At 33.7% G+C, this 15,505-nt stretch overlaps 1 protein-coding gene across 11 annotated transcripts in view; it reads left to right on the top strand.

The window, feature by feature from the left end:
- TRIQK (triple QxxK/R motif containing) overlaps positions 1 to 15,505 on the top strand; it is a 100,710-nt gene that overhangs the window by 16,528 nt on the left and 68,677 nt on the right. For 3 of the 11 annotated variants that reach the window (XM_047727738.1, XM_047727742.1, XM_047727740.1), the window contains one exon: positions 6,882 to 7,005. The exons of 4 other annotated variants lie outside the window; for them this stretch is intronic. In XM_047727738.1, the coding sequence (XP_047583694.1) occupies positions 6,988 to 7,005 (18 nt within the window). In that variant the 5' untranslated portion in view covers positions 6,882 to 6,987. Of the gene's footprint in view, positions 1 to 3,969; positions 4,042 to 5,192; positions 5,212 to 6,881; positions 7,022 to 15,505 lie in introns of those variants that run through there. 4 more of the 11 variants (XM_047727737.1, XM_047727739.1, XM_047727747.1 and 1 more) reach the window with 4 other exon arrangements.

Here is a 15,505-nt window from a genome sequence, read left to right on the forward strand (position 1 = left end):
CAGAAAATAAACAATAGACTACATTTAATATGAAAAAGCCTTTTTGATATTTTTAAATAGTTGGTAGATCTAAAGTAAAATAACTTTTCTTTTGCAACACTGATAATCTAATTGTTCACATCATTTGTAGTGCCTACATCAAATCATGAAAAGGATGAAATATTGATATAAAATGGTCATTTATGTTAAATAATTAATTTGCGATTAAATATTATTGACCATTATTTTGAAGACATCTCTTCCTCTCCTCCCTTCTTATACACTGAAGATGCAGCATTCCAAGAAAGCAATTAATTGTCTTTTGTCATTTGTAAAAGAACTTTGTTTTGTGTAATTAAAGATCTGGGTGGTCTATGGCTAACATGGAATGAAAGTGAATTAAAAAAAGTCTTTGGACATATTTTTCCTATGAAGGACACAGTTAAGTGTAGTCTTAGTACCTTAAAATAACAGGAAATGCTCATGATTAAAGATTCAATTTTGCTCTTTTTGTTCAGCTATATCAGTGTGTCTTTATATGTGTATGAGAAAAAGAGGAATGGAGAGAATAAATATGGGAATGAATTATGTCAGGGCTTCCTAGGTGCCTTTGTTACAGTAGGTTTTCAGAATCCTACTGCTGTAATTCCAGAAATTGACTAAACATTTACATATATTGTTAAAATAGAGCACGCTATTTCTCTCTGTCTTGGGTTTCTTCTACTTTCTCTTAAGTGATCTTAGTATCCTATACAGGATCTTCCTTTATGTATGCATCTCCAGTAGACCACTCTGCACTGCTTTATTTGGTAGGCTATCTTTCATTAATTCTCTCTTATAAATGCTTTAAGGAGTTAAATAATGGATACGGTTTATGGACTTCATTATTGAAGTAGTAATGATGTGGTACAGTGAAAAATTAAAATGTTCAATCACAAGGTCATTAACAAAGAATGAAAAATAATTAAGGGCAAAAGAAGAAAGACAGTTTTAAGATAAAATCCAAACTCACATATAAGACCAGTGTGTTGAGAAAGACATTGGAAAGATTTTTGCAGAGGATAGAATCTGTATTAAAAGAAAAGTCCAGTTCTGTTAGTAACTAGATTTTTGTATAGAAGAGATAACGAAAGTCTTTGGCACAGGCTGTAAAAAGGTTTTGGAAAAAAGTAGAGGTAACGAAAGTGACAAGTGTAATTAAAAAATGAACAGTAAGGAGTATGATGCATTAAGGAGAAATATGGTCCTATCGGAAATTATGATTATGGCCAATAAATGTGAAAAAGTTTGAGAACGTTTGTTTCTTTATTAATTGCTTTAGATATTTATTCATAGATTAAGAGTTGCTTACTTTCATGAAATCCCATTTCCTGATCTGAGCTAAACAGGGCAAGTTTAAAGGCAGGGCTCAGAAGAGTTCATAGCCTTTTTACTACATTCATTTTTAAATGCCTTATTTGAAAGAGGATGTCCTAGTTTATGATTTTCATATTTTTTTCCCTTTTAGAAAGAGGCAGATGGTATGAAAACTGGACTCCCTTATTTAAAGGGAATGTTGATATTTATAACCAAGCTTATCTCCAGCAAGATTTGTTTTTTGCAGCTGTTCCAGGTTGGAAAAAAATATTATATTAAAGCCCTGGCTTGTTTTTCTTTCCATATTTGGGGGGGGGGGGGGAATCTTCAGAATGTGAAAAAGTGATGTTTGATTTTAAACATGAATGCAATGTAAACTGTGATTTTTTCCTTCTATATGTGAATTTTCTGTTTGTATGCTGTGATGATATTACTCTTTTTGTTTCACTGATCTTTTTCCTAGATGCATCACACTTGAAAAATAATTTACTCATCGTTTTCATATCATCAAAGTATTCTAGGAAGTATAGCAGATTTTTATTAAGAGTTAGCCTATTTTATTAAACAAACCATTTTCTAACTTTGTATTTTGGTATTTTAGTCATTTTCTTTCTGCCCAGAGCATCTTTTTCACTGGGAAGTTAAGGGTTTTTTGTTTTGTTTTGTTTTGTTTTAATAGTTATGTTATTTAATATCAGATATATATTTTTCTTTTTAATTTTCTGTTCTTTGCTTCTGTTTTTAATAAAAGCTGCTGGACATTTCTGTGGACATAGTTTGGTAAGGTTTTTAAAAATAATTTAATTGAAAATTAATTTTATTTTATACTTAAACTTAATACATGGAGCTATTTGGGTGCATGATAACACTAGAGTGAATATCTATGCTTGTACACACATAAAGTCTTTGTACATATTTATTCTGTATATGCACCCACACATACACGTTTTTTCATAAAGAAGGGTGTTTTTGTAGTAAATATATTGATTTATTGTGAATAAATGTGATTGCTGATTTATGTAGAGATAATTTATACATCCTGCTTGTCAAATTAAAGCAAACCCCACTATTTATCTTGAATATGAAATTTTATGCAATTTATGATTGTCAGACTTGTATATTTTTTCTTTTTAATAATTGAAATCAACATTTTTATTTAAAAGTTTTTATTGCTTGGGGCACCTGGGTGGCTCAGTTGGTTAAGCATTGGACTCTAGATTTGGGCTCAGCTCATGATCTCAGGATGGTAGGATAGAGCCCTTTGTGGGCTTTGTGCTCAGCATGGAGTCTGCTTGTCCGTCTCCCTCTTCTCCTCTATCCCTCACCCCTTGGTCGTTCTGTCTCTCTCAAATAAATAAATAAAGTAATAAAGTAAATCTTTAAAAAAAATTTTATTTCCTGTCTTTCAGCACTTACAATTAAACTATTTTAACATCATGAAGACTAGCATATTGCTAAATCTTTGAAATAAACCATTATTAGTATAGTTTATTTCCAGAGATTATCTGTTTTTCTGAGTAAACCCTTTAAACTTCAATCTTTTTTTTTTTTTTAAGATTTTATTTATTTATTTGTCAGGGACAGAGGGAGAGCGCACAGGCAGACAGAGAGGCAGGCAGAGGCAGAGGGAGAAGCAGGCTCCCTGCCGAGCAAGGAGCCCGATGTGGGACTCGATCCCAGGACGCTAGGGTCATGACCTGAGCCGAAGGCAGCCGCTTAACCAACTGAGCCACCCAGGCGTCCCTAAACTTCAATCTTTAATTCAAAAAATTATCACTCTCTCTCTCTTTAATTACATAGAACATGAATACCTTTAATTGATTTTATCCATTCAGATTATTACACATCTTTTATTATTCCCTTAGTCTTTGTAATGATACTCAGAGTTAAAAGTGTAAAGTGAAGGATATGGGAATTTTTTGTTGGTTATCGCTTCTCTCTATCTTTTTTATAAGGAATGCTTTTCATGTTCATTGCACAAACGTCATTCTTTCCTTGCTTGAGTGTTTGCCTAAGGTAGGTTTAGTAAAAATTTAAATGCAATTCTTAAAATTAAGAAACAAATCAACATGAAGCACTTAATGAAAGGTGCTAGCATTCTGTTGCTCTGTCTTCTCACCATGTAACAAAGCAAGTGATTCTATAGAAGGTATGAAACTGTGCAAGTAAAAATCATGCACATTACTGTTCCCTGTTTTCTTGTGATTGCTGCATGTTCTCAGTGGATACCTATATGAGTGAGCATTTAAGGACCATGTGACTGGGGTCATCTGTATTCATTTTCTATTTCTTTAGCCAAGAGATCCAAAGTATGTTTTTCAAATTATTTAAAAATAATAAAGATGAAAAGATATTTTTTCAATCAATACCTTACATATCTGAAGACATATAAGTTCAGATACAAAGATCTGGGGCAGAAATAAAATGAACTTTTTTATTATATGACATGGCTGAAGGAGATGCTGTGTTTAGTAATTTAAATGTAGATGTAATGGAGTATAAAAGAAAATGAAATAAAATATATTTATAAACTATATTAAAATAATTGAATTTTTAATCAGAAAACATTTATGTATTTCCTGTGCTTGTGGCCTCTTATTATGAACATCAGTGATCATTATTCTATTTGTTCACTGGGGCAAATAGCAAATTACTGACAATAATCATTCTCTTTTGGAAATATCTTCTAGAGGACCTGATTCAGAGGTAAAATGTTAACTTACTGAAGGAGGATTTTATCAACACTGTTGAAAATTAGCCAGTGGGAAAGAGAGAAAACTTGCAGACTACTAATGCCATTTTATAGGAGAATAAAAATTGATTCTAAAATAGAAGCCTCTAAGACATATGTTAAAATAGTGACATTTTAACTTACTAATAAGAATATCGTATAAGAAAGGATTTAACATTCTTTTGTCTTTAAAAATAATTGCTAGTAATAGCCTGCATAGCTATGTTTAACTGATTCAATAATTAGATATCAGATGACCCATTTCCAGGTATATATTAATTAATTTTTTATTGCTGCATAGCCAATTACCATGAACTTGGTGACTTAAAGCAACAACCATTTATTAGCTCCCAGTTTTGTAGGTTAGAAGTCCAGTGTGGCCTGCTGGGTTCTGTGCTCAGGGTCTTACAAACCTGAAATCATACCAGGGTGTTCAAGGATCTGTGAAAGAATCTTCGTCTAAAATCAGATATGTGGTTGGCTGAATCTAGTTTCTTGTGGTTGTAGGACTGAAATCCTCCTTTCCTCTTAGCTCCTTTAAACCACTCATATGTCTTGCCACATGGCCCTATCCAGCAGTGGAGAATTTCTCAGGCATCAAATCCCTTTTAGTTTGAATCTCTCTAATTTCTCTGACCTCTAAACCAAGATTTAAAGTGCTCTTATTATTAGATGAATCCCAGTTTGAAAATATCCCTATTTTAAAGTCAGCTGATATAGACATTAATTAAATCTGTGAAACTTCTTTTGGTATTTAATTTAACATAATCATAGAAGTTATATTTCATCATATTCACAGATTCTGCCCATACTCAAACTTTGATTTACTCTGTTCTCAAGATCACCTCATTATTTTTGTAGCTAATATGAGGTCTTTCTTGCTATACCCACTTAACATTTTTGTATTTACATTTGACATATGGCTTCCTACATCTCTGCAACTATTATCATAGTTTTTTTTTAAAGATTTTATTTATTTATTTGACAGACAGAGATCACAAGTAGGCAGAAAGGCAGGCAGAGAGAGAGGAAGGGAAGTAGGCCCCCTGTTGAGCAGAGAGCCTGACACCACCGGGCTCGATCCCAGGACCCCGGGATCATGACCTGAGCCTAAGGCAGAGGCTTTAACCCACTGAGCCACCCAGGTGCCCCATCATAGTTTTTTCTTATCTGCATTTAGAACAGGATAGACATAGGGAATCCACACACTGAGCCCCCTATTTTTGAAAAGCAGCTTGTGAATTTCTAGGCAAAGTTACTGTGGGTCTCTGACATTCACAACTGTTTTTAAGAAATCACACAGTATCCTAGTTAATCACAAAAAAGCTGTAATATATTTAGGAATTGATGTGACAGGAATATAATAATGAATTATAAGGTCATCAGATTTCGATGTATAAGTTAAGCTTGGGTACAATACTAGGGGGATATAACAAACAAACAAACAAACACACACAAAAAACCAGTATAAAGAAAGACAAATACAAGGTGGTTACTGGGCTGGCCACAGCTGCATCAGAAAACATAGACTTTTGTCTAGTCAAGTGGGAAATCTCCAGACGTGCTGTACAGAACCAATTACAGCTGATTCTTGAACAACATAGGTTTGAACTGTGTATTTAAAATATGTGGATTTTTTTTTCAATAAATATAGTATTTTTTGTAGCTTTATGGTAAGAATACAGTATATAACACATATAACATAGAAAATATGTATTAATTGACTGTTTATACTGTTTATTTTATTGGCAAGGCTTCCATTCAACTGTTAACTTTTAGAAGTTAAGTTTTGGGGGAATTAAAAGTTATACATGGATTTTTGACCGTGGGTTGGCATCCTTAACCCCTGTGTTGTTCAAAGGTCAATGTATCTGAACTGAGAAAGAAAGAAATTTATCTACCTGCATCTTCCTATCTTTTGTTTCCCATTGGTCAAAGCTCACCTCATGGTATGTTATTGTCCTTGTACTTTTCAGATCATTGTTGGGGAAGTCAAATCTCACAATGTGTACTCTGTGGCTTCATTAGACTCTTGGAAGTGGTGGGAGGAGCCAGGCTTCCTGTGGGTGTAGGATTATGAATGTCTGTGACCGTGGAGGTAGTAGTGGAAGCTGTAATTTACCATTACACCTAGAGGAACTCAAGACAGACAGTGGTGTTAGAAGATGAGTTGAAGGTAATGGCTGGTGTTGACCATTGAGCAAGGACTGAGGCTATAGTAGGCAGTGAATATGGAGAAGTATGTAAGTTGGGTCTAAGGATAATTTATAGCAATTGCATCTGGATAACATCTTTAACAATTCTTTATCATGTAAAGGTGACTTTGATAGAACCTAAGCCACAGTTTGAACTCATTGAATGTTTGTAAAGTTTAATCTTTAGGTAATGTATTCTCCTTGGTTCTTAGAGTCTCTTCAAAATTTGGAATTTTTTTTTTTTTTTTACAGCTTTATAAACAGCAGAGAGAGTCAATTATCATATGGTTTCACTTATTTGTGGAGCATAACAAATAGCATGGAGGACAAGGGGAGATGGAGAGGAGAAGGGAGTTGAGGGAAATTGGAAGGGGAGGTGAACCATGAGAGACTATGGACTCTGAAAAACGATCTGAGAATTTTGAAGGGGTGGGGGGTGGGAGGTTGGGGGCACCAGGTGGTGGGTATTGTAGAGGGCACGGATTGCATGGAGCACTGGGTGTGGTGCAAAAATAATGAATACTGTTATGCTGAAAAAAAAATAAATAAAAAAAAATTAAAAGTTAAAAAAAAATTTGGAATTTTTTTTTTTTTTTTTTTTTTTTTTTTTTTACTGACAGGGAAATAACTCAATCAAAATTAACATAAGAAACAATAGCTATCCTTCCTTTGGATACCTTTGTTAATTGAGTCTTAGAGTTGTACTGAAGAGCATTGATCATATGGATGTATTGCTTTTCAAATGTGAGTATTCAACCAGGTCAGTATTCTTTACTAGTGTAGACAAAAGCCAGTTGTCTATATTTCACAGTTACAGCAGAATTCAGATTAGAATTATATTACAAATATTACAAAAATATTTTCTTACTGTCATTTATTTTGTTGTCATTGTTAGCAAGATCAGGGTAGGGTGGAACTCAGGTTCTCTGATAAGGCTAGTTGAACTGTCCAAAGAACCCTGATTAGGATAAAACATAAACAGACACCTAAGCACATCAAAATTAAATTGTTGAAAACAGGGATAAAAGAAATCTAAAATAGTCACAGCAGGGGATTTATATGAAGTAAAGAAAAAAATTAATTTAAAGAATGTTCGATACTATGCCAACTAGAAGACAAAGGAGTGACATTTTTCAAATACCAAAAAAAAAAAAAAATAGAATTCTATACCCAGCAAAAATATTCTTCAGACATGAAAGACAAAACAAATACTTATGTATCTAAAAAAATAGCTGAGAGAATTTGTTGCCAAAAACTTACACTGCAAGAAATGTTAAAGGAAGTTCCTCAGAAAAAAGGAAAATTAAACATCAATCTATAAATGAATAAAGAGAACTGGAAATAGAAAATATGTTTTGATAAATATGAAAAACATTTTTCTCATTTTTAAAAATTTGGAAAAATATATTTGTTTGTTTAAAGCAAATATATTGGCTATGGCTTATTTATTATACATGTAGATGTAACATGTGACATAATAATGTCCCAAAGGATTGGGGAAGGGAAGTGGATGTTTACTGTAGTAGTAGCAGATTATTTGAAGATAGACTGTGACAAGCAATATATGGACATTATAAATTCTAGAGTGACCATTAAAAATACAAAACAAAAAGGAATAGCTACAAATTAAAAGGGAAGATAGAATAGAATACTAAAATATGTTCAATTAATTGCAAAGCAGAAAGTAAAGAATAAGGAAAAGAATAGAACAAATAGAAAATAAATTACATGATAGTAGATATAAACACAAACACAATTCCATTAAATAAAGTTATTCTCACACTCCATTTATATATATATTTATTTATTTATGAATAAATAAAATGATTTATTTATTTATTTGAGAGGGGAAAGGGGCAGAGGGAGAGAGAAACAAATAGACTCTGTGCCAAGTGAAGAGCTTGATGCGGGACTCAAGTTCATGACCCTGAGATAATGAGCTGAGCCAAACCACTCAGTTGCTTAACCAACTGTGCCACCCAGGTTCCCCCTTAACACTCTGTTTAAGCCAAATATTTTCAGACTGGGTAAAAAAGCAAGACCCAACTATATGCTATGTACAGATCGATCCAATTAAATACCTCTGTGCAAGCAATCTCAGTTGTATGTCTTTCTTGTTTCCACCAGATAACCAAAGAATTTGATATTTTGATGTTTATTATTAGGAAGCATGAAAATATGTATTATATATATTGTATATTTTCCCTAGCTGATACTTCAGCTATTAATTTGAATTTTTTTTTTATCCATTTGAGAGAGAGAGAGAGAGAGCATGGGCAGTGGGGTGGGGCAGTGGGAGAGGGAGAAGTAGACTCCCCACTGAGCAGGGAGCCCTACTTGGGGTTCTATCCAAGGACACTGAGATCATGACCTGAGCTGAAGCAGATCCTTAACTGACTGAGCCACCGGGCGCCCCTTGAATATTTTAAAACCTCATGTAATTTATCTCTGTCCACAGATTTTTAAAAAAGATTTTATTTATTTATTTATTTTAGAGAGAGAGAGAGAGAGTGAATGGGAAGTGTGGAGAGCAGAGAGGGAAGGAGAGGTAGGGAGAAAGAATCCCAAGCAGACCCTGTACTGAATGCAGAGCCCCAAGTGGGATAGATCCTACAACCTGAGCCAAGACCAAGAAGGGGGGGTCAACACACTGAACCATCCAACCATCCAAGTGCCCTTCATTGCCTACACTTTTTTTTTTTAAAGATTTTATTTATTTATTTGACAGGCAGAGATCACAAGTAGGCAGAGAGGCAGGCAGAGAGAGAGAGGAGGAAGCAGGCTCCCTGTTGAGCAGGAAGCCTGACGTGGGGCTCGATCCCAGGACCCTGGGATCATGACCTGAGCCAAAGGCAGTGGCTTTAACCCACTGAGCCACCCAGGCGCCCCATCATTGCCTACACCTTTTAACCTCATTATATTTCACTGATGAATGAATTGTGATGTACATGCAGGACTTTGGATTTTTTTTCCAAGTTTTTAAAATTTTTGCTATCATTAAATAGCTTTTTGAATGTTTTGTTTACATAGAGGATGTTTCACTAGTTCATATAACTAGCAGTGAAACTGATGTTTCTGACACATACATGTTTTAGATTTTATTGCATATTCTGTAGCTCTCCTCAAAATGCCCATTAACGACTGCTCTTATTTTATTGTAATAATCTATTCTCTTAAAAAAGTTATGCATATATTTTATATGTATTCATGGTATTTATAGATGTTTAAAAATTTTTATTGCTATAGTAATTTATGATTTTTGTATATAGACTTTATAAATTGTAACTTTGCTGAGCTCTTATGAAAAAATCTTATACTGATTCTAATAATTTGTGTCATATTATTTGTGATATATTATTTGTGAATCATAGTCATAACTTTTTTTTTCTTTCAATTCCTATGTCCTGTCTCCCCTTGTCTCACTCGATTACCTGGATTTCTGATTATAGTGATTGTCTTGTTCATGATTTTTCACAATTAAGGATAATCTTTTCTTTTTCTGTTTGCTACCATCAACAACGTAAGAAGGTTCTTTTCTATTGCTATTTCCCTCCTGCTTTGTCTCTTTTCTCTCCTCCTTCCCTTCTTTTCTACTTTGTCTCACTCTTTAAGAATCAATGGGTATTGAATATAACTTTTTTCATGTATCTGTTGAGGACTTCCAATTTTTTTCAGCTGAAATCAGTTAACATGGAGAATATTACTAATGTATTATCTAGTGTTAAACTATCTTTCCATTTTTGCTATTAGCCCAGCTCTATTTTGGTAAACATTGTTATATGATTATATGCACATATTGTATTTATTTTCCAATATTATACTTAGGATTTTTATCTCTCTCTTTATAAGTGAGTTTGACCTATGATTTCTCGTTCTCATAATGTCCTTGCCTTGGTGTCATTGTAAGGATTTGTTAGCCTCATGAAATGAGTTGAGCAGTGTTGTACCTATTTGTATTTTTCAAAATAGCTTATCATTCTATGTGTCTGATACAGCTTGTTTATATGGATTATCTGTCTCTTGAATGGCTAATAGAATTTACCTTTAAAACTATCTAGGGGCACCTTGGTGGCTCAGTGGGTTAATTAAGCTTCTGCCTTTAGTTCAGGTCATGATCTCAGATCTCATGATCTCAGGTCCTGGGACTGAGACCTGAATCCAGCTCTCTGCTGGGCGGGGAGCCTGCTTTCCCCTTTCTCTCTGCCTGCCTCTCTGCCTACTTGTGATCTCTGTCAAATAAATAAATAAAATCTTTAAAGAAAAAACAAACAAACAAAACCCTATCTAGTCTTGTTGCTTTTGTTTTATGTGTATATCTTTTAATTTTTAAGGGTAGATTTTAAACACTGATTGATTCTTTTAAATGACTTTTATTCTATTCAATTTTATGCTACCTTGACCTTCTTGAACTGGTATTAGTGATATTTTATCTTAATTTTTAAATTTATTTACAAGAAATTTTTTTACAGTATCCTCTTCTTTTTTTTTTTTTAAAGGTTTTATTTATTTATTTGACAGAGAGAGATCACAAGCAGGCAGAGAGGCAGGCAGAGAGACAGGAGGAAGCAGGCTCCCTGCTGAGCAGAGAGCCCGATGCGGGACTCGATCCCAGGACTCCGAGATCATGACCTGAGCCGAAGGCAGCAGCTTAACCCACTGAGCCACCCAGGCGCCCCTACAGTATCCTCTTCTTAATTAATAGTAATAGTTGCTGAATGTTTAGCCATGTTCCCTTATATATTTCTAATACTTTTGTATCTTTTTTCTTGTTCTATCACAAGAGTTTGTTTCATGTTTTTATTTTTCAAAAGCTTTTGTCTATGTGGATCATCTTATCTCTTTTGTGTCTTTGTTTCATTGTTTATTGGTCTTAGCTTATTTTATCACTTGTTGTAATTTGGGAGACTTTTTTACTCCTTTTTTTCCCTAATATTTTCTTTTTAGTTCTCTTTTTTCAGTCTCTTGTCTATTTAAAGTTCTTTCTTCTTAAGTATTATATTAGCTGAATCCTTTATGTTTTGTATAAAACATTTCATTGATGTATAATACATAAATTATAAATACATAATATGTAAAGCAACACAGCACAAGAGTGTTAGATGTTCAGTTTTCATAAAGACTCATGTAAACAAAACCCTATGAATGTTTTTATTTTATGTTAATTTTATTTTTTCTTTTCAGTGTTCCAGAATTCATTGTTTATGCACCACACCCAGTGCTCCATGCAATGTATGCCCTCCATAATACCTACCACCAGTCTCACCCACCCTCCCAGCCCCTGTCCCCTCCAAAACTCTCAGTTTGTTTCTCAGAGTTCACAGTCTCATGGTTTTCTCCCCTTCCAATTTCCCCCAACTCACTTCTCTCTATCTACCAATGTCTTCCATGTTATTCCTTATGCGCCACAAGTGAGTGAAACCATATGATAATTGACTCTCAGAACCCTATAAGTGTTTAATCTCAATAATCTATAACGTTGCTGAAATGTAAAGTCTTTTATTGCTTTTTGACCATTCTAAATCTATATCTTCCATATTTTCACTTTGATAGCTTTTCTTTAATTATTTCTTTTTTATGAAACTGAATGCTTTTAGGTCAACTATCAAGCAACACTTTAACATCTTTTTTTTTTTTTTAAAGATTTTATTTATTTATTTGTCAGAGAGAGAGAGAGAATGAACACGGGCAGACAGAGTGGCAGAGGGAGAAGCAGGCTCCCTGCAGAGCAAAGAGCCCGATGCGGGACTCGATTCTAGGATGCTGGGATCATGACCTGAGCCAAAGGCAGCCGCTCAACCAACTGAGCCACCCCGGCATCCACTTTAATATCTTTTTAAATGAAATGCTTTATAAAAGGCAATACAGGGACACCTGGGTAGCTCAGTCAGTTAAGCCTTGAGCTCTTGGTTTTGGTTCAGGTCATAATCTCATGGGTCATGGGCTAGAGCTCTGTGGTGTGGCTCCACATTCAGCAGGGAGTCTGCCTCGGGGGTTCTTTCCTTCTGCCCCCACTCTCATTCTCTCTCTCTCTCTCGAATAAATAAGTTAATCTTTTTTTTTTTTAAAGATTTTATTTATTTATTTGACAGACAGAGATCACAAGTAGGCAGAGAGGCAGGCAGAGAGAAAGGTGGAGGCAGGCTCCCTGCGGAGCAGAGAGCCCGATGCGGGGCTCAATCCCAGGACCCTGGGATCATGACCTGAGCTGAAGGCAGTGGCTTAACCCACTGAGCCACCCAGGTGCCCCAATAACTTAATCTTAAAAGAAAAAAAAAGTATTATGTACTTGATAGAATAGGAATTAAGGAATAAGGAGTGGAAGATAGATCCCAGTACAAAGTAGAATTTATGATTTTCTTATTTGTGTTTTGATTCATATCTGGGGTATTTTTTCTCTATCAATCGATTGCTATAAAAACATATAAATGTACTTTTAGGGGTGTCTGGGTGGTACAGTTGGTTAAGCATCCAGCTCTTGGTTTTGGCTCAGGTCATGATCTTACTGTCATGAGATTGAGCCCCACATTGTGCTCTGCGCTCAGCATGGAGTCTGCTTAAGATTCTCTCTCCCTTTGTCTCCCCCCCATCTCTCTTTCTCTAAATCTCTCAAAATTTAAAATAAATCTTTTAAAAAAAACTAAATTTACTTTTGCATTTTTGTAAAAATGCATACTTGTTTCTATGTAGCAGAATTATATTAGTTAATAACCCAGTGCTTCTCCCCATTAACCTATTTTCTCAGTTTTTAAACTCAATTCTTTTTATTGTATTTCTCTGGCAGTATAGTTTGGTGGTTTTAAAAATGAGCAATTTGCATCATTGTTTATAAATACAAGTTTTAATAATACAATCTGTTTGGAAACTACCAGTCTGAGAAATCCTTATATTAGTAAAATGGTAATGATTTAATCACGTGAGACATCAATATAATGAATGCATTTAATGCAACTTCTATGAAATTGGATGTGTACTAGTTATTTTTATACTTTTGACACTTATTTACTAATAAAGCTATTTTTTAGTAAGTCATACAGAATTATGAAACTATTAGAAACAAAATAACCATAAAGAGCATTCTGATGGTTGCCTTGAGATGTTTATTTCCTCTTATATACTCAGATAAACTTTACCTCAGTGAACATATCTTTCATTGGTTTTAAAAGATATGTTTAAAAATATGTAGTATTATTATTGGGCCTCTCTAATTTGTTTGTTTCTAAGATTTGTTTCTGGGCATGAAAATGATTATCCTTAACCTGATACATATGATCATGTGCACTAGTTTGTCTTAATTTGAAGGAAATTTAGGAATCATTTAAGAAGGGAAATAGCATGGTTTTGTCAAGGCCATGCAATTTTTTTTTTTTTAAAGACTGGGCTCAACTCAAGTTTTGTATGTTCTGGTCTGGTATATTAACATTGATGTTTCTTAGAAACTATCCATGTAGCAAACTAGAATTTTCTTTTCCAGTTTGCTTTTCCTAAAGTAGTTAGCCAAAGAGAAGGAGAGAGAAAGAAAAATCTAGGTGATTTTTTTTGAAGTTTTTAAAACCTTTCTATTTTTGAAATATAGTTAACATACAATGTTATGTTAGTTTTACTTGTACAATATAGTGATTTGGCAGTTCTATGCAATATATAGTACTCACTATGATAAGTGTAGGTACTGTCACCATATACTGTTATTATAATGCTATGGACTATATTCCCTATGCTGTATTTTCCTCCTCATGACTTAATTATTTTATAATTGGATGTTTGTATCTCTCAATTTCCTCTATCTATTTTGCCCATGCCCCCTTTTCTCTGCAAATAACTGTTTGTTCTCTTTATCTATGAGTTGGTTTCTGTTTTTTTTTTTTTTCAGTTTTTTGGTTCATTTGTTTTTGTTTTTGTTTTTTTTTTTTTTTTAGATTCTACATATAAGTGAAGTCATATTTTTGCTCCTAAGTGACTTTTCCCAGGATGTTTTTCTTGAATTTGAAAACCTAATCACTTGAAATAGGTAATATACATCGAAATGACTAATAATTAGCATAAGTGATAATTGCCAAAAATAATTGCCACAAACTAAAAGAAAACTTAATAAATGGGAGAAGATATTTGCCAATGACATATCCAATAAAGTGTTAGTATCCAAAATATATAAAGAACTTATACAACTCAACACCCAAAAAACAAGCAAGACATAAACAGACATTTCTCCAAAGAAGACATATAGATGGCCAACGGACGTATGAAAAGATGCTTAACATCACTCATAATCAGAGAAATGCCAATCAATACTACAGTGAGATATCACCTCATACCTATCAGAGTGGCTAAAATAAAAAACACAAGAAACAAGTGTTGGTAAGGATGGGGAGAAATAGGAACCCTCTTGTACTGTTGGTGGGAATGTAAAGTGGTATAGCCACTGTGGAAAACAGTATGGAGATTCCTCAAAAAATTAAAAATAGAACTACCCTATGATTCAGTGATTGTACTACTGGATAGTTACCAAAAAAAGTATAAAAACGCTAATTCAAAGGATACACCCCTATGTTTATAGTAGCTTTATTTACAATAGCCAAATTATGGAAGCAGCTCAGATATCCATGAATAAATGAATGGATAATGAAGAAGTGGTATGTATATACAGATGGGACATTATTCAGCCATAAAAAAAGAAAGAGATCTTGCCATTTGCAATAATATGGATGGAACTACAGATTATAATGCTAAGAAAAGTAAGTCATTCGGGAAAGAAATACGATATGATTTCACTCATATGTGGAATTTAAGCAACTAAACAAGTGAGCAAAGGGAAAAAAGAGAGAGAGAAACCAAAAATCAGACTCTGAATTATAAAGCACAAACTGATGGTTACCGGAGGAGAGGTGGTTAGGAGCATGGGTAAAATAGGTGATGGGGATTAAAAAGTACATTTTTGATGAGCACTGACTATCAGTAGGGAATTGTTGAATCACTATATTATACACCTAAAATAATATAGCACTGTATGTTAACTATACTGAAATTAAAACAAAAGACTTAATGAAAAGAAGTATGAAAACTATCATTTTCCAATTTTAGAATAAGTGATGAATCCATATATATACAAGTAATTGCACAATGTAGATCTTTATAGATCTTGAATGTTAGCAATTCAATATATGCAATCTATTTCTTTTTTATGGTGAATCTTATATGTACATTGAAACAACACTTTCAGTTGTCTATTTAGAATTCCATTGATCCTAAT

This window comes from Lutra lutra, chromosome 4 (genome assembly GCF_902655055.1).
Source record: "Lutra lutra chromosome 4, mLutLut1.2, whole genome shotgun sequence".
In the NCBI taxonomy this organism is placed as follows: domain Eukaryota; kingdom Metazoa; phylum Chordata; class Mammalia; order Carnivora; family Mustelidae; genus Lutra; species Lutra lutra.